The sequence below is a fragment of the Parathielavia appendiculata genome (genome assembly GCF_033297405.1).
Source record: "Parathielavia appendiculata strain CBS 731.68 unplaced genomic scaffold N657scaffold_2, whole genome shotgun sequence".
NCBI lineage: Eukaryota > Fungi > Ascomycota > Sordariomycetes > Sordariales > Chaetomiaceae > Parathielavia > Parathielavia appendiculata.
The window spans coordinates 440,901-461,586 of NW_026944221.1; the positions used below are offsets into that span (position 1 = coordinate 440,901).

Genomic DNA, 20,686 nt, shown 5'->3' on the forward strand with positions numbered 1-20,686 from the left:
GTAACAACAAGAAGAAGAAAAAGAACAAGGGCAAGAAAAAGAATAACCCCAATCCCGGCGACACTGACTTCGTGGCATCAACTCCGTCCCAATTCACCTGCTCTAAGGCACCCACCTCGGTACCCACCCTTGCACCATCCTGCTCCTCACATATTTCGAGCCGCAACGGAGAACCCATCCTCACCCCGCCAGAGTCGGATGACAACAACCACAACCACAACAACTCTGGCCAAGACTCTGAGACTAAAGCCACAACCCGCCTCTGCGAGACTGACTTCAAAACGGTCGCCAGCACATTCAGTTGCGATATGGTACGCATCGGCAACATTCACGGTGTGCCAATGCCAACACTACCGCCGCCGCCATCACCAACTGCCGATGACGACGACGTAGATGATGCCGTGGCATACCGCTGGACGACGCCCCGCTCGCCGTCGTTGGAGGTGATGGAGCGAGTGATTGCCGGGGAGGGGGACGACATGGCTGTGCCGGCGAAGGTCTATTTGGAGGCGGCCTTTCCTTGGATCGCCAAGGGGGGTGCTGAAGAGATGCGTAAGGAACTGATGAAGCTGGTTGGGTGTGGACGTGCCGGTGAGGTTCGTGTGGTGCATGTTGAAACTACTGCTATGGGGGAAGAGGATGATCATAATGATTGGGAGGAGGAGGAGGAGGAGGAGGAGGAGTACGTGGATGCCCTGGAGGAGAGGCCCGATGGGGTTGCGGGTGCGGGTGCGAGTGTCGGTTCGACTGGGGGTGTTATTGATGTTGTTACTGCACCCGGTGGCAGAAACCAGAGCAGGGGCGGCAGACGCGAAGGGAACCGGCAGCGGAATGGGGATGGGATGGTCCAGCCCCAGGAGAGGGAAGGTGAGGAGGGGACGAACAGGCTGGTGAGGGGGATGGGGCCGTTCGAGCAGAGTGTCGTGGATGTCCTGGAGCGCATCTTGCCGGGCACTGTTGTTGGCTTGATCAGAGAAGAGTTCGCAAAGAGTGCGCTGTAGGCTTGGTTATGACCACTTTTGGATACCTGTAACGAGTATGGGGTAGGGGGGGAGGTTGCCTTTGTGGCGGTTTACCTCGTTCTCTTTGTGTGGTAGTTGGTTGAGGATAAGAGGGAATGGGTGTCAGCGAAGGGTCCAAACCAGGGCTGGGCCAACGGGGTTTAGGGAATTCGATTTACTGTATTTACTCTCAGACTAGTGGTGGCGTGGTGAATGGGCAGTAGAGTAGTGGTAGCTGACTGGCTTTTACCCAGTTCGGCGGCCATGGCATTGCCAGCGAGAATACATTATTGCGTTGACATCTCTATCTGGACTGGACACATCTGCAACCGAGTGATCTACAACACATGCTACGTTTCCTCCTCCCCGTGGTCATCCAGACCTAGAAGTTTAGCATATATACATATCTACCTATCCCACCCTAGGCCCAGCTGCCAGAGTTTAGTTCCCCATTCCCCTCCAGTTCCCTTTACCCCTTGACTTTCTTTTCTTCTTTTATATTCTTTCTTCTTTAATGAGGTCGGTGGCCGGCAAGTCATCAAGTGTGAAAGCTTCGCATCTGTGTTACTAAAGTAATCAGGAATTAAGTTCCCAATCCTTGACGCGCGGTCGACCAAACAACTGAGAACCAGGACATGTTGAGCATGCCCAATATGTTCTTGCAGACGGCGATGCTGTCGAAACTCTATATCGTCTCGATGACGTGACACGGAGTGTGGACCATCGTTGAGAGTGACATTCGCGGTTCTGATCGTGGTTAAAAGGGTGTTGACCTAGCCGTATGCCTGGGCCGTCCCGACAACATCTGCAGCCCAGAAGAGAATCCGTACGGAGGGTAAAACGACCAGGGAGTGGGCCACCGGGTTATAAGCAATCTTCATTCAACGAACGGAACCAAGTCTCGGGCTGTCTGCCATGCTAACCTACAAATTTGGTGTGGATGGTATGGAGTAATGGGCGGAGAAATTTTAGAAACACAGATTACGTTACAAGGTCGGTTCTCCTTGTTAGAACTCAAACGTCTATCTTGACACAAATCTTCTTACTCGCCACATACTCCAAGTGGCACCTCACCAAGTCCTTCATGCTGTTGCATTTCGCCAGTGCGCTTTCATTCCTCCGAACCTCCCTCTGTAGAGCGTCCGACTCCCTCACCAAGACAGCCTCAGCCAACCGGAACGCCGCAACAAAGCACATGGGAGTAACGTCGAATATCTCGCTGCGGTAGCTATAGGGGATGGCTTCCAGCACGGCCTCGGCATGCACCATGAGTGACCCTCGTTGTTCGTGCAGCAACCTGTCTCCATCCGCTATTTCGCCACCTTGCTGGTTGATGAGATCGCACATGAGGAGGCGGAGAGTCATTGCGGCCGTCCGGCAAAGACCAACGAGGTTGTATTTCAGCAGCTGGGCACTGCTGGAGGAGGGAAGGGTTCTGCCGCGGCCGGACGGCGAGTTGTTGTGTGTTTTTGTGAGAACGGCGGCTTGGGCGCTGGTTCCACCAGATGATGGTTGTCGAGATGGCACGTATGGCGAAAAGATGCCGACTTCTTCTTGGATATGTGCCAGAACCAGTTCGAGTCGTCGCAGAGCCCCAACGCTTTCGGACAGTGACGCTTGCGTTCTGGACGGGCATCGAGCGGACAAGTCTGCGTCACGGAGCTCTGCAAAGTCCGCGGTCAGGTTCGAGATGGTAACCAGCTCATTGACGAGGTAGTCCAGGTAGTGTTTCGGACCGCCTGATTCAACGGCTCGGATGATGGACTGGGCGACCATGGCCGGAGAACCGGGCCAGCGGAAGTCTCGAAAACTTTGCCAACCTTCCCGAGAGAGAAAGGTACGGCGCTTGGAGGAGATTGATTCAAGCAACTATTCAGCTGGCTGTGAGATAACCTCAAGTAGTTACATGTGCTGGGTTGGATGACGGTGCTTACAATCAGCATGCGTAGCGAACCTATCAGCTCGAGGCCACTGGGAGAGCGGAAGCCTTGCGGTCCCCGGCCTTCGACCAGATTGGCCAGACCTCGGGCATGTTTTTGCCAAGCCGTACCGTTAGGGTGCATGGTGAGCTTCATGTTCCCGTTATATTAGCGCTGATCTAGTGGGCGAGCTGCTGGGTTGGTACTCACTTCCCAGAAGGTCAGGAACAAACAAGCAAAGGCGAGACGCGTCCAGTCGTCCTCTTCCAAGCAAACAAGGCCAACGGACTGGACCTCATCCAGCCTTGAATATAGCGATTTGAGTGCGCGGACGTACGAACAAATGCTTTCGCGAATGAGTAGGTCTGAGCCGTGGAGCCTGCCAAAGTAAGTCTTGACAAGGGCTTCGGCTGCCTCGGTCACTGGATGGGTCTTGACCCCAGGTAGGGGCGGCCGGTCGAGGAGCTGGCCAAAGTATTGGCGCAAGCATTGAACCATGACTCGCGATGGTCGAGGTGGATCAAGGGTGAACTGCGACAAAAAGAAGGAGACGTAGATTGCAAGGGGCTCTGGTGTAAGTGGCCGTGACAGGACAATACCGGTGATTTTGTAATTGTTTCGGCAGTCTTCTTGTAATACCCTGGGCATGTCGTCTTTTCGGGACGCTTCTTGGGATGCCGGCGGTGTGTGAGGAGTCTCTAGGCCTCCGGCGCAGGTGCGAGGCCCAGTCCGCGTGGCTGCTCCTGGTGGACCATTTGCCTTGCCAGCGGCCACTCCTGGTGCTCTCCAGCCATCGCTCATGAAGACGAAGTCGCCCCTCCGGTATCCGCGGCACTGTTGCTTACGTTCTTCGCAGGATTTGCAGGTCGGCCTTCTGCCATCTGCAAGCTAACAATAACTCTGATCAGCCCTCTGAGTCTTAGCCCTGTGAGTCGGCGACCAGGAAGATGACGTTGGATGACACACCGCAACGTGATTTCCGGGCGACGCAATTGATACAGCCCTTTGACCGCGGGACAGAAGGAAAGGGCCCTCCCTGGAACGTCGGTCCATCTGGTTTCATGGATTTTCGATCCAGTTAATCTGCCTCGTTGCGTTTTCGGAAGGCAGCGCGCGACAGTCTGCTGATGCTCGCTCGGCATTGGCTGGGTCCGGGGATTTCATACAGGGCCGAACAAAAATCGGCGAGCAGGACTTGCTGTGGAATTTAACGGCATCTTGAGATCGCTGCGGCTTCCGAGTCCTTGGATGCGTCGTATCGTGCATCTGATGCCCGTGTGGACTCGGGGTGGTAATAAACGACAATCATGCTTTCTCGGCCACGCTAAACTTTTTGTGGAAGGCTCTGCGATCCCTGCTCATGATGAAAACGCCAAAAGGTTGGATAGGCTGCAACGGTAGGTAACAACAAACGAATCGCCTCCACGCCGCCTCCGCAACTTGCATGCCGACATCCCTTTCCAACGCCGGGTCGCGCAATCTTCAGGTTTTAAATCAACCGAACGGCGGATTGTCATAATACTCATATCAGTTGATATAAAGGGGGGTCAGCCTCGAGGTAGATAATCCAAATGGCTCGGACTCTGACTGCAAGATCAAACACTTTCCCTTTTCTTTATCAGCGACTGGCCTATTGTCAACTTCAAATCCTGGCTCTTTTGTTATAGATACGAATCAATGACTACATTGGAGGCTGAGACAGCAGCTTCGGAAGGCCAGAAGACGCCAATTCCGCAGAAAGAGTCCACTCAGGACGACCACGATGGCAGGCTCGGAGAGAAACACGACAAAGATGGCATTGACGGAGAAGTGTATATTAAGGCGAGGTATCCATCGACTTTAGGCCTGATCCTAATCGCCGTGGGTCTTTCGCTCTCTGTCTTTCTCGTGGCTCTGGTTAGTATGTCCCTGTTGTACAGTCCCCGAGTGAGTGACCTGTTCGGCCTCGCATTACTAATTCCACACCAGGATCAAACCATTGTTGCCAACGCCATACCCAAAATTACCGACGAGTTTGGAAGCATGTCAGACATTGGATGGTATGGGAGCTGTAAGGATACCAAGTCTCCAGTCTACACAGATTGCTGTTGCTGATACACCTGCCCCCAGCGTTTCTCCTGACCGTATCTGCCTTCCAGCTTTTCTACGGAAAGGCCTACACGTTCTTCGCCATCAAAGTCGTCTTTCTGCTTGCCATCGGCCTCTTCGAGCTCGGGTCCCTCGTATGCGCGCTCGCACCCACTAGCGCTGCCTTCATCATTGGACGCGCTGTGGCCGGACTCGGCGCATCAGGCATCTCGCCGGGGGCCCTAATCATCATCGCCCACTCGGTGCCGCTGCGCAGACGGCCCATCTTTCTCGGCTCTATGGGCGGTATGTATGGCATCGCGTCCGTCTGCGGGCCGCTGCTCGGAGGTGTCTTCACAGACCAGCTTACGTGGCGATGGTGCTTCTACATCAACCTGCCCTTCGGCGCCTTCGCCGCCCTGGTCATTGTCCTCTTCTTCCGGCCGCCCGACCAGCCCAACCTGGTGCAACTGTCGGTCCTCGACCGCATCAAGAAGATCGATTGGCTTGGCCTGGTTCTTTTCATCCCGTCCATCGTCAGTCTCCTGTTAGCGCTACAGTGGGGTGGTTCGACGTACCCTTGGCGCGATGGCAGAATCATCGGCCTGTTCGTCGTCTTTGGAGTCACGGGCGTGGCCTTCGGCGCCGTTCAGTTCTGGAGAAAAGACGATGCCATTGTCCCGCCACGCATCATCGCTCAGCGGAGTGTCGCCGCGGGTGCGTGGTACGCCTTCTGCAATGCCTCGGCGTTTCTGATCGTTGTCTACTACACCCCGCTCTGGCATCAGGTGATCCAGCATGTCAGCGCGGTAGACTCGGGCCTCCGCCTGCTTCCTGTGTTGATCGGTTTGGTCGTCATGCTGTTGGTGTCTGGGGCTTTGGTGTCTCTGATAGGTTATTGTATGTGATCCCACCTCTGTCTTCTCCCTTGTAGTTGGAAAGGACCTAATCGTCTTCTAGACACCCCATTCATGATCCTGGCGTCCATTCTCACTCCTATTGGCGAGGGCCTCATGTCTACGTGGACCGTCGACACCACCTTCAGCCAGTGGTTCGGCTACGAAGCCCTCACAGGTCTCGCCTTTGGGATGGGCATGCAGCAGCCCCTGATGGCCGTGCAGGCCGTCTTGCCCATCGAGGATGTTCCCATCGCCACATCGGCCGTTGCTTTTGCCCAGACCCTGGGGGGAGCCGTCTTCCTCGCCATCGCCCAGGCCGTCTTCCAGAACCGCCTCGTCCAGAATCTCCCGTCCACGCTGGGTGCCGTTAGCTCCGGCTCAGCCGAGATGCTCCAGGCTGGCGCCAGCGCCATCTACACTACTGTTCCGCCGCACCTGTTGCAACCCGTCTTGGTTGCCTTCAACGATGCCTTGACACATGTGTATGTCGTCAGCATCTGCATGTCAGTACTCACCATTGTGGGCAGCCTCGCCATGGAGTGGAGGAGTGTCAAGAAAAAGAGCTCAAAACTGAACAACGGCAACACCGAGGGCCAGGTTTAACTCTGGCCGTCCGTACCCGACTCTCTTGTCCTTGCCTTGCGCCCTGAACACCCCTCATCGATTACTATAGCAGTATACTTAATCGGCTCTCCTCTTCACAAATAAAATCTCCTTTCCCTCAAGTACCTGGCGTGATTTCCTGGAACAATCGACGATTGTCAGCACAGAATTGAGTGTTTTTGTTGCAAGAAGACAAGGGGGCTGCTGTGCTCATACTGCAACTGGATCCTCAAGGCCAACTGCAAGATCACATCCCCTGTTAGTCAGAGGCCGAATATGACGTCGTGGGCCCCATTCGCGAGATACATCGCGCGGTTCTTCCAGTGGGCGGATATGGAGTTGGAGGTGTGTTGATGCCAATTTTCGTTTCAGAAATTCGAAACCCGCCCGTAGACTTGAAACCTGGAGAATGTCGGGCACAAACAAATCGCTCATTACGTCAACTTAGTATTGTGTTCAGACGACTTCCTTGCTTCGACTTGTCCTGGGTTCGCTGGCCCGTAATCACCGTACTCCACGACGGCCGGAACTCGCCAGACCCCGCCCGCTCCGCACTTCCCCTTCCCACGCTTTCCCGCCCGAAGCCCTCAACCCCGCTTCACATAAGTCCTAGATCAGCAAGCCTGGTTCATGACCCAAGCAGGACTTGTTACTTTCTTTTCAATGAGGAGTGCTTCGATATTTTCACTCGATTATAGGCCCTGACCGACCTGTCTAACATGTGTATATATTCCTGTCATTCTGGGCTGACCTCTCCGCGCCCGAGACATCCGCATCTCCTGGTTGGAAGGTGCTGTACATATGGCGTGAGGTGTAACGGTCAAACACCTTGGAGGGTGTGCATCCCACCGTGTGTGGGATACGGTACGGCGTCGCTGATGGGAGACTACCTTGGACAAACGATGCCTGACACCTTGGATGCCTTACTAGAAGACCAAAGAAGTAGTACGGTGAGCGGCTGATGGAGGGGGGTGAGTCCAGTAATCGTTCAATGCTACTATGTAGGTACTGTGGTACCACCGAGCGATGCCACAGAGCACCCATCTCCGGGTCCCAATTGGGCGTTGCAGCGCAATGCTGCGCCTGACTGCTAGGACGCACTTCTGGACGACGGCGCCACACCGTCATCCCTAAAAATAATTGGGTGCAGCAAGCACAGCATGCAGGGTACAGTCGCGTGGTAACCCAGAATGAGGGAGAACATGAGAGCCATTTTCTGGTTTGGACTGCACCGGATTTGTTCTGGGAACCCCGATTAACGGCCATGGAATGTTGTGCAGCTCCTGACAAGTTGAACAACCTGGAAGAGAATACTTATGGAGCGATCAGTGCTGAACGGGTTCATGCCCACTAGTTTACTAATTGCCTGACGCAGCCAAGGAATCAATGCAAAGAAAACACTCCCCTCTACTTATTCACGACTTGACGCTGGGGCTACACTGTCTAGGACCCGTTGACAAGTTTACAAAAACCACGCACCCTCACAGACAAGCGTGTAGCGAGGTGAACGACTCTTAAACAGGCGAAGGTGTGCACACCTCCCTGCATGTGCCGAGCGTCTCTGTGAAGGTGACACATGGCCGGAATGGCCCCTGATTGGCCCCTCGCGATGTGCTGCACGCAATTGCAGATAGCCGCCCGCACGACCGGAGCACAGGCGAGCATAAATCAGGAATATCACATCTGCGGTATGCTTATGTGCTAGAAAGCGAAATGGCTAACCTAAGTGTTGACGAGGTCACATGGGAAGGTAACTGATGAGCAAGACGAGCTGTAAAATCGAGTAAGTACTCGATTCATTTCGGTTGTTCAGGCTATCTTTCGGGATCACTTGTTTCTCATCGACTATCGTCCTGCCGTTGTTCGTCGTTCCTGCGTAGTGCTCGACACCAGGTTCGAAGTCAACTGCTTCTGGTTACGTCCCGGCAAGCTGGTATAGTAGTTGGTGTGGAGTTTTTCTTATATGCATCGCCGTTTGTGCTATGCTTCTCTAGATCTTGTGCCGAACAATCGCCTTGTTTGTCTGGTTCCTTAGAATCCTTTACACCCTCGCATCAACGGCACAGCACCACACGGCTCGTTGAGCGACCATGAGCACAAGGCAGTAGGATACAACCTCACCGGCCGAGAAACTCACCACCTCGTCGTCTTCACGGTTGACCCAGGCGAGTGAGCAGCACGTCGGCATTCCTTCCACCTTAGCTCGAATAGCCGCTGTGGCAAAGCAAAGAAAAAAAGCAAAAAAAGAGAAAAATACATTAAAAACCAGAAACAAAATGAGAAAAATTGAGAGTAGGGATATATAAGTAAGCATGCCCCTTTGCGTGAGATAAACATCATCTTAATGTAACACTCCATCCACCGAGTAGAGATCACGGAGGGAAGCGAGGGGGTGCACTCAAAGCTGCGGACATCACCTGGAACTAGCGATACTGTGTCGCAGGGACAAAACCAATCCAGACAAACCAACTCGGAAGATTCGTGCACTGATGCAATTTTGACCACCGAATCGCCCTGGGATTGAGAATCTCCCACAGTTCGTTACACAGACACTCAGACGGCTAAAGAGGTGTGACAGTCACGGGGACACAGGGGTACAGGCTCGATACTTCGCGCTCAATTCCGACAGGCAAACAAACAACCGGGAAAATCAAAATTTGGCGCAGCTCAGCTGTGCCGTTTCATGCTAGAAAGAAACAAGCATGTTTGTTCCTCTCAGCCCCCAACCTCCCCCCGGCGACTGGACTCTACCGTAAAAAGCCCAGAATAGGCCTCGGAAACGGGCTCGGCCAACTGCCGCCCCGCTCCGGGAAATTCCATGCGCCGAGCTAGAAGCCTAAGACAAACGCGTTGAGGAGTCCCAAGCAGCAGATTCATCCCTAAGGACAGGCGGGTAAAGTGGCGCTTGCTCGTCCGACAATGTCGCGGCAAGCGGTGGCACGTATAACCCTAACCCACTTACATCATCGCCTCGACCGCATCAGTCTCGGAAATCGTCGTCAAACCTGTACTCGGGGTCAATATTGTGACATAGGTACAATGTACTTGGCCTCTCAAGGCAGAACTGCATGATAGAACGGACTCGACGTCCACTACTGCGGCGTCAGGTAGATGCCGTCCAGAGCAAGTCATCACATGGAGCGCGCTAAATCCGGTCGCAGCAGTGGCTGTGATTGGGGTCTGTTTGACGCTAAAATAACGGCATCAGCGGGTCCACGTGTAGGGCTGGTTTCGATCTCGTGGCATTGCCTGGGCTTGACCAACGGGGCGTGCATAATGTTGTTGATCAGGTGAAGAGCAGAAAAGAAACACTCAACCCAATAATGTCAGGTCATTCTCAAATTTCCTATCACAGCACTCACAGCACACCAGCGCTCGAAACACGCACAAATTGGGTAAGGTGTCTCCTTTGAGGGCCGCCCCGCGGAACGGCACCCAGGTCCCTATGCCGGCAAAATGCGACAGGGTCGTGCTGAAGGTGAGGGCAGCTTCAGAAGAGAGAACACAAAGCAACCAAACCGGACTAACAACAGATGACCAGGACAGTTCTGGCTTTATTCAGAATTCTCCTGCGTTCCTTCCAAGTTGTACCCAGTTCAGTTTCATGCGACTCAAGATCGCAGTTGTAAAGTCCGGCCTCGGCTCCCCTGCCGAGACAAGACGACAAGTGAGGCTTTGGAAATGGCCCGAATAATGATGACTGGGGGGGTTACGGGTCCCCGCCAGTGTGCTACATTGTACCTCCGCCATTGCACAAACAGATGGAAATTCTCAGCGCACATAACCGCCAGCCGCGGCAAAAAGAGGTCGCACCTGTCTTGCTCGGTACATCAAATCTCTTGGTTCGGTCCGGAGGCGAGGAGGGAGGAGACATCTCCGCCCGTTTATCCTGTATAGATGCAGCCACATACATCTACGGAACGAATCGTACGAAGCCGTTGGGTGATTCCAGCAAACGGAGAGAAAAGTAACAGAGAATTGCATAACCCGTTGGTGTTTTAGCTCGGGTTGAACTTGACAAGGAGCTGCAGATAGGTACGGGGTTGGCAGCACAAACGGAAAGAAAGAAAGAAACTGCAAAGTGCAGAGACCAGGAAGGTAGTGTCTGTGCACAGAAACTAAAACAGCCGGGAGGAAATTGTTCGGTCAATTTCAGGTTCACGAATTTGGAATGGGCCCGAAACTTCGAAGCCAGAGAATCCCAACCCAGGCAGCAATTCACTAAAGAGATATGGTAGGAGCCAACTGAGATTCAGAACCGCGATCCTCCTCCATGGAATACTTGCTTGCCTGTGCCTGCAGGCAGATATTCAGGCTTCCCTGTGCAAAAACACCCGAGTTTGGAACCTGGGGTGTGTGTTTGTAATTGTTTCATCCAAAGACCTCTCCAACTCCTGGTTGTGAGGCGCAGAGGACGGGAACCCCAAAATTTGGTGGCGCGCAACGGCACGGAAAAAGCATCTCGAAGGCACCGCGTTCCATTTCAAACTTACCATGATACGGGGAGAAAAATACTGAGGATGATCTTAGGGCTGGAAGTCCAGGGTTATGTTGGGAATCGCGAAGAATGAAGAAATGAACACAGTCTCATTTCCCTGATAGAATTTTTCTTATTAATGATTTTCTTTCGTGCAATTTTCACCTGCTTCGTGCCGGTTACGACCAGGGGAATGTGGTGCGAGTACCCGAAGGCCAGGGCGTGGCACCTGTTGGGCACACAATTCCACATGCCTGGCAAACACAACCAGGCACACAGTTGTGTCTTACGAGCGAGACACGAGATCGAAAACCGGGATATCCGTATCCTTCTAATTGCTACCACTAGTCTATAATTCCCGTGCAACTCAACAAATACTCGAAAGGGGGTATATCCATCCTGTGAAACCCAAGAGAAAACAGGAGAGTATGAAAAATGGGACGGCTCGCTGTAATTGTTGGAGCACGTCGGGGGACATGGAGAAACTGAAACGAGCCTCGTACATCCAGCGATGAGCCCTCTGATCAAACGAAAAAGCAACTGAAAAGCAACCGATCCCTCATTCCAAGCCCCGGAACAAAACCGCCATTAAAGAATCTGGAGGGCTTGTGACCCTTGCATCGCTGCCATATGCCTCCTCTTTTAAGCATCGGACAAAACCAGCACACTTTCCATCAATCCATCCAAACTCGAAGACAACAAAAAGAAAGTTAAGACCCCGGTAACTTTTAAGTTCCTGTACATCTCCCCATAGGTTGTAGGCTGCAAGCCTGTCTCCGGCCGCAGCGACGTGATCGTAGGATCCATTTCGCCATCCCCTTGCTTTATCAGCATGGGACTCTTGTTATTGTTGTTGTTGTTGTTGTTGTGTTGAAAAACGACCTTCGTGCGCGCGTTGGGTATCTCTGAGAAAGACCGAAGCAAAAAGACGGCCACCGTGATGCGGGACTACTCCCGAGGAATGTGTGTATGGACAAAGTAGGCGAGAAACCGCCCTCCTCTGCGTAAAGATGTGGATGACCAAATGACTCCGAAAAGAGACCTAATCGTACAGCCTGGCTTGTGGGTATCCTGATTGTGTTTTTGCGCATTTTGTTGTTGTTGTTGTGTGGCCCGGGTGAGGTGTGCAAGAAACCGACGGCAAAGCGGAAGGGGCACAGGGAGATGGATGGTTTTACATGGTCGGCTTCTTGAGGATATCCTCGCAGTTCATGTCAAACCGAAGGTTCCAGAGGCGGACAGACGCCATAAAGCGCTGCGTCTTGTCAAGCTCGCGGTCGGCGCCGAACAGAGTCTCGACAAACTCAACGCCGGCGCTCTTGCCGAGTTGTCCCTCCTTCTTTTTGGAACCGGAACGGAGCATGGGTGCCTCGCAGGCCTTGAGAAGCTTACGGAGCTTGTCGGTGAGCCGCTCGCCAGCCTCGATAAACTCCTCAACCATCTCACGGTTTTCCTTGGACCGGATCATGGGGACAATCTCCTCGGCCCGCTTGATCTTCCCAGCTAGTTGAATAAGGAAAAGCCAGAGCTCGCCGGCCATCTCGCCGATGGGAGAGCCGGCGCCATGGTGGTAGACGGTCCAGTCATAGATCCACTTGCCTAGGGAGTTGGCATCAAAGACGCTTCCAAGGAGCATGATGGGCTCCTCGGTTGGGTCCCAGTTCTTCAGCGAGTAGCCCGCCGGAATCTTGTGCCGCTTGGCATCGGCCTCCGTGGCCTGGCGGGTCACGGGAGGTGGTGGTGGCTTCTTGTGCACGGTGGCCGAAGGCCGGGCGGTCTGTGGCCGTTGAGGCACCGAGGTGGAGTTGCGGCGGGAATGACCAGCGACCGGGTGACCAGCGACCGGCGGCCGGCGATCTGCCTCGTACCGCGGCGACGCGAACCCAGGAGCCTCTCTGTCGAAGATTGGACCGCCCTGTGCGTAGTAGCCGTAATCAGTTCCATGCCCACCAGCGTTGACAGTGAAGTGGTCCTTGTATGGCCTCGGCCGGGACCGCCCGGGCAGCACAAAGGTCTGGCCGCCGCCGAGATCGATAAACTCGTCCTCGTCGGATTCCCCGTGGGAGACCGAGGCGCGATGGTAGGAAAAAGAGGAACGGCGTTCGCGCGTGGTGCGCGGCGGACCCGAGAAACTGGGCTTGCGTGACCGCGAGACACTCACATTGACAGTGGCGTATTGGCCGTCGCTCGTGTACCGGGGTGAAAATGAGGGGCCGCGGGGGCTGGCGTAACCATTGTTGATGCCACTGGTGCTTCCGTTGCGAAAGTGAGCTCGCGTCGCGGGGCGCTGCGGAGTCGCGCCGTAGTAGTAACTCGGACCACGTGGGGACGGTGTCGGGGACGGGCTGGGGAACTTCTTTTCGTCATAAAGATACTCCTGGCCGGGAGTGGACCCGTAGGGAGAGTAGGTGGCCATCTTCTCTGGCTCTTGCGATGTCCTCCGAGACATCCAAACAGTCTCCAACAATTAAAATCTCTCGCCTCTCTCTCCCTCTTTCGAGTACCCCCCAACCTCTGCGAGGGGTTGATCGTGGTGCTGTTTGTTCAGCTCAAAACTTCGTGTTTGATCGCGCCTGTGCCGTGACGCGGGAGAAAGTGACACCCGTCACCTTGGTCTGTGGTCGGTAGGAAGAGGGGAAGAAAACCGTCTTCTGCTTGCGAACATGTCAAGGGTGTGGTGTTTTTATCTCCGGTCGGAGGATGGAGCATCAAAGTCGAGCCACGACTTTGACGGGTTGTTCTGGAATAATCTGGACTCGTCGGCGGTCCAGACTGCAAAATCGGTGTGGACAGTCGTTGATATCGAGGAGTAGGTTGAGAAATATGACCTATGGCAGAGAGCCAAAGTTGGCAGAAAGGGGAATTTGGGAGGTTGGCACCCGCTTTATAACGCTCGCTCATCAGCCAAGGTGTGCGCGGCCAGGAGGGCGCAATCAGGGAGGGGCAACAGGGATGGTCAAGGGGGCCCGGAACGAGAAGAAATTGGCCCCCCAGTTGCCATGAAATTTCAGACGGAATTATTGGGGGGGGGCGTGTGTTCAGCCAGTTCTTCTACCAGAACCATGCTCACCGGGCAGGTACCGATATTAGTCACTGCACCCAATGTCAGCTTGGACCAAAAGCCACCATACACCCCCACCCAGTTCCAGCGCCTTCTCTTCGCACTGTGCCTGCACATGGCTTCCTCGGCGAATGAACTCCGCATGCACTTTCGGCCCGGCGTTCACGCGCCAAGCTGACTCCTCGAGACTGCCACCGAGTTGAGGAGTGCACAACCGAACCCGGAACACTAGCCGCAATCACATGTATTGAGGTACCTGGATAATGTCGTTCCTTGGGCTGTGACGATGATCTTGCTCATCAATGATTCACTCAGCAATCACCCATCCGGCAGCACTTGAAGACCTGCAAATTTGCAAGGCCGGGAACTGTTCCCGGATTCGCGGTGAACAGGCCTGGGCAGGCTAAGCGAAATTGGTTCGACCGGGAGCTTTTGGGTAGGGGATCACTTCAACAACCAACCGTCCGTGAAAAATTTTCCCTTCGGTTCACAGTTCACAGACAAGGAACCAGGGCTCTGACTTTTGTTGGCGATCAAAGTGAGAATCCGGTCAAGGAGGCTGGCGACGACTGACACCCTGGCTCGGCTTGTGACTCTGAGATGAGTCGACAAATGCGCAGAAGGACTTGTGTTTGCGAGAGTTATCGACGGACGCAAAATGGCCTGCCAAGTCGAACATGATACTCGGTACCTGGAGGTGATCCACGGAAGCATCGGGAGGCAGGTCGGTTGTTTGCTTGGGGCAGTGCGAAGATTCGGATTCGGACACCAGCCTGGTTGAAATCACACATGTCGTTTCGAAGTGACAAGAGCGACTGGTTCCGAGTACAACCTCTCAGTACAATGAGGGCGGTTCGTTAACGAGGTGCGACAGCAGAGTACAGAGTAATCGTGATTCCCTTGTTGGATGGTGAGCAGTTGTCGAAACGAGATGATTGAAAGGCGAAGGGACTCATCAATCAGTTCAATGATAGTGTACCTGACGCATCGCTGACGACAGTTCTACCTTCAGCTCAACTTTTCTTGAGAGGACAAAGGGAAGCGGACTTGAACGGACCTCCAACGTGAGGGGATGGATTCTCTTAAAGTCGGCCAAGGCAACGATGGGGTTGACGTTTGCTCTGCCAGGTCACGGTTGCTATCACTGGTCAAGTAGCTGCAGCATGTCTCGAGCTTGCAGGAGGGGGGAAGTGTACCCCTCTCATCATCGAGTGGCAATCAATGCGGGGTGACTGGAAAACTGCCATGGAACGTAGCTTCTTGATTCTGATCGAAGCCAGCTTCCACCATTCCGGCTTAGTAAAATCCGGGGTTGCCAAGCACCAAGCACATCCACTGTTCAGCAGAGACGGAATGGAATCGTCCATCTCAGCTGCACTGCGGATCCCTCCGAAGTTCAGTTCGTGGCAATCCGCATGCCCCAATGCATGCAGTTGCAAGCCGATACGTAGCGGGAGCTCGCTGGACTGGCATGTCAACCTTCCAGCCTTTCAGGGCAGTGATCTCAAAGACATTTCTTCGGGTTTTGTCTTCCCCTTGATGAAAGCTATCTCTCTTTTTCATCCACTCCACTGGCATATGAGAAAGCGGCTTCCGACTTCAGCTTTTCTCAGCAGTGGTCAGCTTCGAGTTCTTCGACCATATCAAGAGGCATACGAGGGACTGTGATGACTTACGCGGCAGATTGTCCCACGTGACCCCGCCCATATATAATCCTGACCCTGATCAATCATCCCAGCGCAATCCGTGCACCACAGGCCGCACCGCATCGCATCACATCGCTCAATTGGACCGCACCGCATTGCATCACTAAAATACAATCAAATGCATGTTTTGAGCGCATTCTATGAATATAAACACATTGCGATGCAGTTCGATTGATGAATGCGATGCGCCTTGCAGCGCGAGTGCGGGTTTCCGGGGGGGGGGTTGAATTTGGTCAGGGTTACAGATGTAGTGACATGTCGGTGGGGTCACGTGGTACAGTCAGCGGCGTAAGACATCACAGTTTTTCGCGGACGTCTCCATATCAAAGCACAGGCAAAATTGATCAATGTACCGCAGTCATATCCCCGAGTCCCCGAGACTTCGTTTCTGGAGCTGCATTGCGGCAGTGAGCTTATGATGATCTCTCCTCGAGTTCGAGAAGCTTCGCGCACGAGTCCTTGTCGTTGACTACGGTCGGCCTCAGCGGCCCGAGCCACCTAGCATGTTGTTCTTGTTCTGTTTCCTGCCTCGGGAACGGCAAACAATCCGCCCACGGCGTCGACCTACGCAGGCAATTGCCGCAGTGGTCTTGTCAGCGTCAAAAGACCGCGCTGAGAGGCCAGCCACTTTGCATGCATCTGTTGCTTCCCTCATGTACTTGGCGAACGGTCCTCAGAACATCACCTGTTCTGGCTCTCGGTGTCATTCTTCCCCGTATACCGTCGCATCGGCTGGACGACGGTTCGGTATGGATATCTCCATACAGTATTGGGATACCGTCAAAAGTGTCTGGCCGTCTAGGCAGCCATCGAGCATACATCCACTGTCGCGGGTCGTTCTATCCACGACTTTTTTCTGAAAATAGGCGTCGCCATTATACGCAGGATTGCCGCCTAGCCCTCAGTGGGGCTCACACCTTTTCTCTCCTCTGAGGACCTCTCACTCGCTCCGGGACGGACCTTGGCTCGCTTGGCAGCTGTCAAATTCCTGGATGTGGTGTGGTGTTTTTTCTTTTCCAGAAGACGCACCCCTCCGGATGCTGCCTCCCTCACCTTGCAGGCCCCGGTGGCTTTTTAGCTTTGGCCAACCCCCGGTCATCTTTCCGCTATCTCTCCCTTTTCGGCTCACCGTAACGAAAAATTTTCTCTCTGCCAACTCGATGTTTCATTTTCCCATTTCGCCCAGAAACCGGAGAAGAAAAGGTCGACGATGGTCCTCATCGAAGGTGACTGTGACTCACAAACGGGGCGGTGTCAGGTCTGGCACATGCTTTGGTGCCTTAATGTTTCCCCGAGGCATGTTCTGCTGCGTTGATGTCCAATATCAGCAGGCTGTTTGGCCCTGACCGCCGTGTGGCCAATCGGCGGAGGCCGGTAGCTCCTCGGATGCATTGCTCGTTCTCGACCCCCGGCTGGAGATGGCGGGCCGTCGACCAACGAAACACACCGAACCTGCATTCTTGCAGCATCCGCCGGCCTAGGTTATCCTCAAGCGAGTCCCTCGCGAGTGTCAAACACAGGCAGATTCAGTTGATATCCAAGCAGCTATGGGACAGTATCAACCGATCTCGCTCCTGGTTTGGCCCTCACCGACAGTCCGAAGCCGCGCCAGCCGTGCATGGATGGGCGCACTGCTCATCATGCCAGGAGGGGGTGGCCGCAAAGTGGGCTGGTACCGCTTCATACCGCCCTCGACCCTGGACGCAACCTCTGACGTAGCACATTGCGCACAAAATTTTGGTCGAAATGCGAAATTGACGATATCTCTGCCCAATACCTGATCGGCCAAAGGTGATTGAAGAACATGAGGGAAAAACGACGAAATATGTCAGCTCAGCGTCAGCGCCGAAGACAGGGGACTTCGAAATTGTGTTGCTCCAAGCCCGTCTGAGCCCGTATCCGACTATCTTTGAGGGACTGCTTCGAGGCCGAGATCTACATACGACATCGTGGCGGTCCCTCCGGGCCCTGCGTTCGGCAGGCAGCAAGAGGAGGGGCAGCCAAAACAATAACACCCCGCGAACCGCCTGGCCATATCCCAACTCCAGGTCTGCCATGTACCCTCAAGCTCGACATGTTCATAACGCGTAGCACATGTAGCACAGTCTCATGCTGCACCCGAATGGCCACCAAACCCGTTCGTGGTTCCCCATCACCGTTGGATGGCAAAAGGATTATTCAGCTGCCCCTCCATCTCTGTATTCTCCCGAGCCAGTAACGAGAGCGCGCAAGAGTTTTGAAGCCGCGACGGTGCGCACTCTTGGTCAGATGGTCCCGCACCACCGCCCAATGTGCATCTGCGGAAGCTCCAGTGGGAGCCCTCAACCGCACGTAGCGGCCAATCGGGGGACCATGGCAAATGCACCAGTGCAGGATTCGCCAGCGGTGAGGTCGTTCTCTTCCGAAGCATATGCTTGGGAAAGGAGGCTGGTTTACCTTACTCTGCAGGATGGTGAACCAATGCGTTCCAGTCATGGCCGGGTTCAAGAACAGTGGGAATTCTCGCAACTGCGCAAAACAAGGGGGTAACGGCCTCTAGGATTCTCATATCCTAGACTGGCGGCGAGGCTTGCATTTTGCATTTACACTTTCCCTTCTTTTCCTATTCCATGCGCACCCTAGCAACGCCGAGGCCACCCACCACTCGGTGTCTCACAGCGAAGTGCATGGCAGCGCATCGCGAAACGCCGGCGATGCACAGAAAAGCACAGCGCACAGGCGTTGCTGCCAAGAGCTGACTCCTGGGCGAACCGTACCAAATCAAGGTGGACCCTGAACGGGAGGGTTCGGAGAATTTGTTGAGAAGGGGCCTGCAAGCCTCAGGCTCAACTGGGACAAGGCCGATCCCGAGGGCTTGGGTCAAGCGTGAGTTAGCCACAGAGTGGCTCAGCTGGTGACCCCCCTTGTCAAGCTTGAGGACGCGCCACCTCATTTGCTCCGGATCTGAAAGGTTGAAGAAGCCGAGCCGGTAGCGTTTCTGGTTGGCCGAAACCTTGTCCGGACTCCGGACATAGCAGATCCCGATCTCCGATCGCGATCAACGACGGTTTGCTTTCGAACAACGCACGGTCCACCATCTTTGTTCCAACCTCAACCCAAAATTCAGGCGGCGTATCGTTGCCCAACGTCGAGACACATGCCCAACAGCTTCTTCGCAGACGTTCGCAGTGGATTGATGAGATACCTTTGCAGCAGCGTAACCGGAGGACCTACATTACCACATACGTCACTCGGCGCTGTTGTTTCAGGACCACCCCTATTTCCGGCTTTCACAGTTTGGAATGAAATTGTCTCCTTAGGCCGCAATGTGTCGTATTACCCTTGTGGCTGAGGCTCAAGCCCTTCAACCCAGATGGAAGAGGTGTCGACTCACTGCACAATTCTGTCAGGGCAATCACGGGATCAGTCGGAATTTTCGGACCCGGGATTCCAAAGCGGTGCCATTTCGCCATCTTTGGAGGCGCTCATGGCAGATTTCGAGGCTGGATGCCAGGATCTCTCTCAGAAGACGGCTCGCCGACCGAGGCAACGTTTTGCTGTCTTTTTTCACAGCACGCGCGCAAGCATCCACCTCGGCAGTCCGGCTCTCGGCCCCCCACGCAAACTAGTTACACCTCCGATCCAAATCGGAGGCCGTTCCTCGATTTGTGACTCACACGCCTCTCAGGGGGGCATGCGCTGGGTGCCCTGGCAACTGAGGGTCGAGATCCCGCATACCTTTTTTTATCTCGTTGTTTTGCGCATGACTGGCAAGCTGGCTGGCTGGTTTAGGGTGTGTGTTGTCCATTCCCTTAACATCCATGCTGAGTTCACTCCTTCAAGAAACTGTGCCCAGCACGGGGCTCCCTCTGATGGTTTCTGGTTACGTTACAAATTCCGGAATGACTTCCTGTGAGAGGGGAGTTAGTCCGGCGTTGAGCCGGCTGTGGTCATGGTTGGATGGCTGACCGGCGAAGGCAGGAATGGGGACGAGAAGCGGTGTGTGTGGTTTAGCTGGATTGCTCAGGCAGCAGTGTGTCTGTCGGACGTCTTGCGACCCAACCAAGACGGCGCACGTAACGCCCGCTGGTTCCTGCAAGAAAGGCTTCTCAGTTGCTGCATTCCTTTCTTCCTTTTCTTTACTTGCCGTGATCGACATGGCCACGGTCGCCCGGTGTGGTGCATGCAGGAAGCCGCATCCGCAGAGGTACATTGGACATGCCGAGTCCCGCGATGGTCGTGGTCAAAGGCCGTGTCAAAGGCCGTGACGACATCATGCTTGCCTGCGGTCGTCGGCGTCAGCTCTCTTCCTTATCGTGAGCCATTTGCCTCTCCAGACAGCTCATTGCTGCAAGGTTATCCAGTCCTGGACGAGCTGCCTCACTTTTCGCAAATCAAGTCATCTCTGCTGAAGCCAGTCAGAGCGTTGAGCCACTGCGTTTGGGGCACTGCAGGTTTTGCGCAGCATGGCTGTGAATGACTGAACCCTGCCCGAGTCCTATCCGCACGCCTCTGGAAAAGTTCCTGATCATATTGGAAGACGCAGTCAAGTCTGAAGATAAGTGGTCAGCCTGTTCAGCACCGTGCCAGCGCACTGTAGTCTGATGCATGTTTCTCGAAGGTGTCGCCTCGACGCTTCATTTGTCTCTTTCCTGATAGGTCAGGCTCGTTTTATCAACGACTGAGGCAGCCTGTCACGGGACTTGGCCGAGTCCTCACGTCAATGTTGAGAGGTTGAGTTACACTTATTGATAGGCTGCAGGGTTACACTTAGTTGTGCCACAGAGAAGGGATTGGAGCCTCTGAGGGTGTCCCACAGCGGTGGGACATGGAAAGGGGATGCGTCACTTTTCTGCCGTTTCAGGGGCAAGATCTCCTTCAGCTTGTTTGGGAAAGAGGATCTGGTGTGATACATCTGAGTATATACCATCCTATGCTGCCTTGATGAAATGGCAAGCTCGGTACCAGCCGTGG

At 54.3% G+C, this 20,686-nt stretch overlaps 4 protein-coding genes across 4 annotated transcripts; 3 read left to right on the forward strand and 1 right to left on the reverse strand.

Annotated features, from left to right (window-relative positions):
• Positions 1 to 626: 626 nt before the first annotated feature.
• Positions 627 to 6,489, forward strand: N657DRAFT_566801 (MFS general substrate transporter; the record flags this gene model as incomplete). Its single annotated transcript, XM_062788453.1, has 5 exons — positions 627 to 686; positions 4,742 to 4,816; positions 4,889 to 4,970; positions 5,030 to 5,887; positions 5,948 to 6,489. The coding sequence occupies 5 exons, from the start codon at positions 627 to 629 to the stop codon at positions 6,487 to 6,489; spliced, it is 1,617 nt and encodes a 538-aa protein (XP_062650585.1).
• A 3,055-nt stretch (positions 6,490 to 9,544) lies between these two features.
• Positions 9,545 to 9,864, forward strand: N657DRAFT_176565 (uncharacterized protein). The gene has a single exon (XM_062786098.1). The coding sequence runs from the start codon at positions 9,601 to 9,603 to the stop codon at positions 9,781 to 9,783; it is 183 nt and encodes a 60-aa protein (XP_062650586.1). The 5' UTR covers positions 9,545 to 9,600; the 3' UTR covers positions 9,784 to 9,864.
• Positions 9,865 to 12,140: 2,276 nt separating this feature from the next.
• Positions 12,141 to 13,382, reverse strand: N657DRAFT_565635 (uncharacterized protein; the record flags this gene model as incomplete). The annotated part of the gene is made up of 1 exon (XM_062788373.1): positions 12,141 to 13,382. One exon carries the CDS (start codon positions 13,380 to 13,382, stop codon positions 12,141 to 12,143), a length of 1,242 nt encoding a protein of 413 aa, XP_062650587.1.
• A 5,493-nt stretch (positions 13,383 to 18,875) lies between these two features.
• Positions 18,876 to 20,349, forward strand: N657DRAFT_177110 (uncharacterized protein). Its single transcript, XM_062786099.1, has 3 exons — positions 18,876 to 19,505; positions 19,690 to 20,277; positions 20,334 to 20,349. Exons 1-2 carry the CDS (start codon positions 19,086 to 19,088, stop codon positions 19,978 to 19,980), a joined length of 711 nt encoding a protein of 236 aa, XP_062650588.1. The 5' UTR covers positions 18,876 to 19,085; the 3' UTR covers positions 19,981 to 20,277; positions 20,334 to 20,349.
• Positions 20,350 to 20,686: the final 337 nt, after the last annotated feature.

What these genes read in the sequence shown, in the direction of transcription:
- N657DRAFT_176565 (XM_062786098.1), top strand. Translation starts at nt 9,601, where the DNA reads ATGCCGTCCAGAGCAAGTCATCACATGGAGCGCGCTAAATCCGGTCGC.
- N657DRAFT_177110 (XM_062786099.1), top strand. Translation starts at nt 19,086, where the DNA reads ATGGAAGAGGTGTCGACTCACTGCACAATTCTGTCAGGGCAATCACGG. An exon ending in AGCTGGCTGGCTGGTTTAGG is followed by an intron (nt 19,506 to 19,689) that starts GTGTGTGTTGTC and finishes TGACCGGCGAAG; the next exon opens with GCAGGAATGGGGACGAGAAG.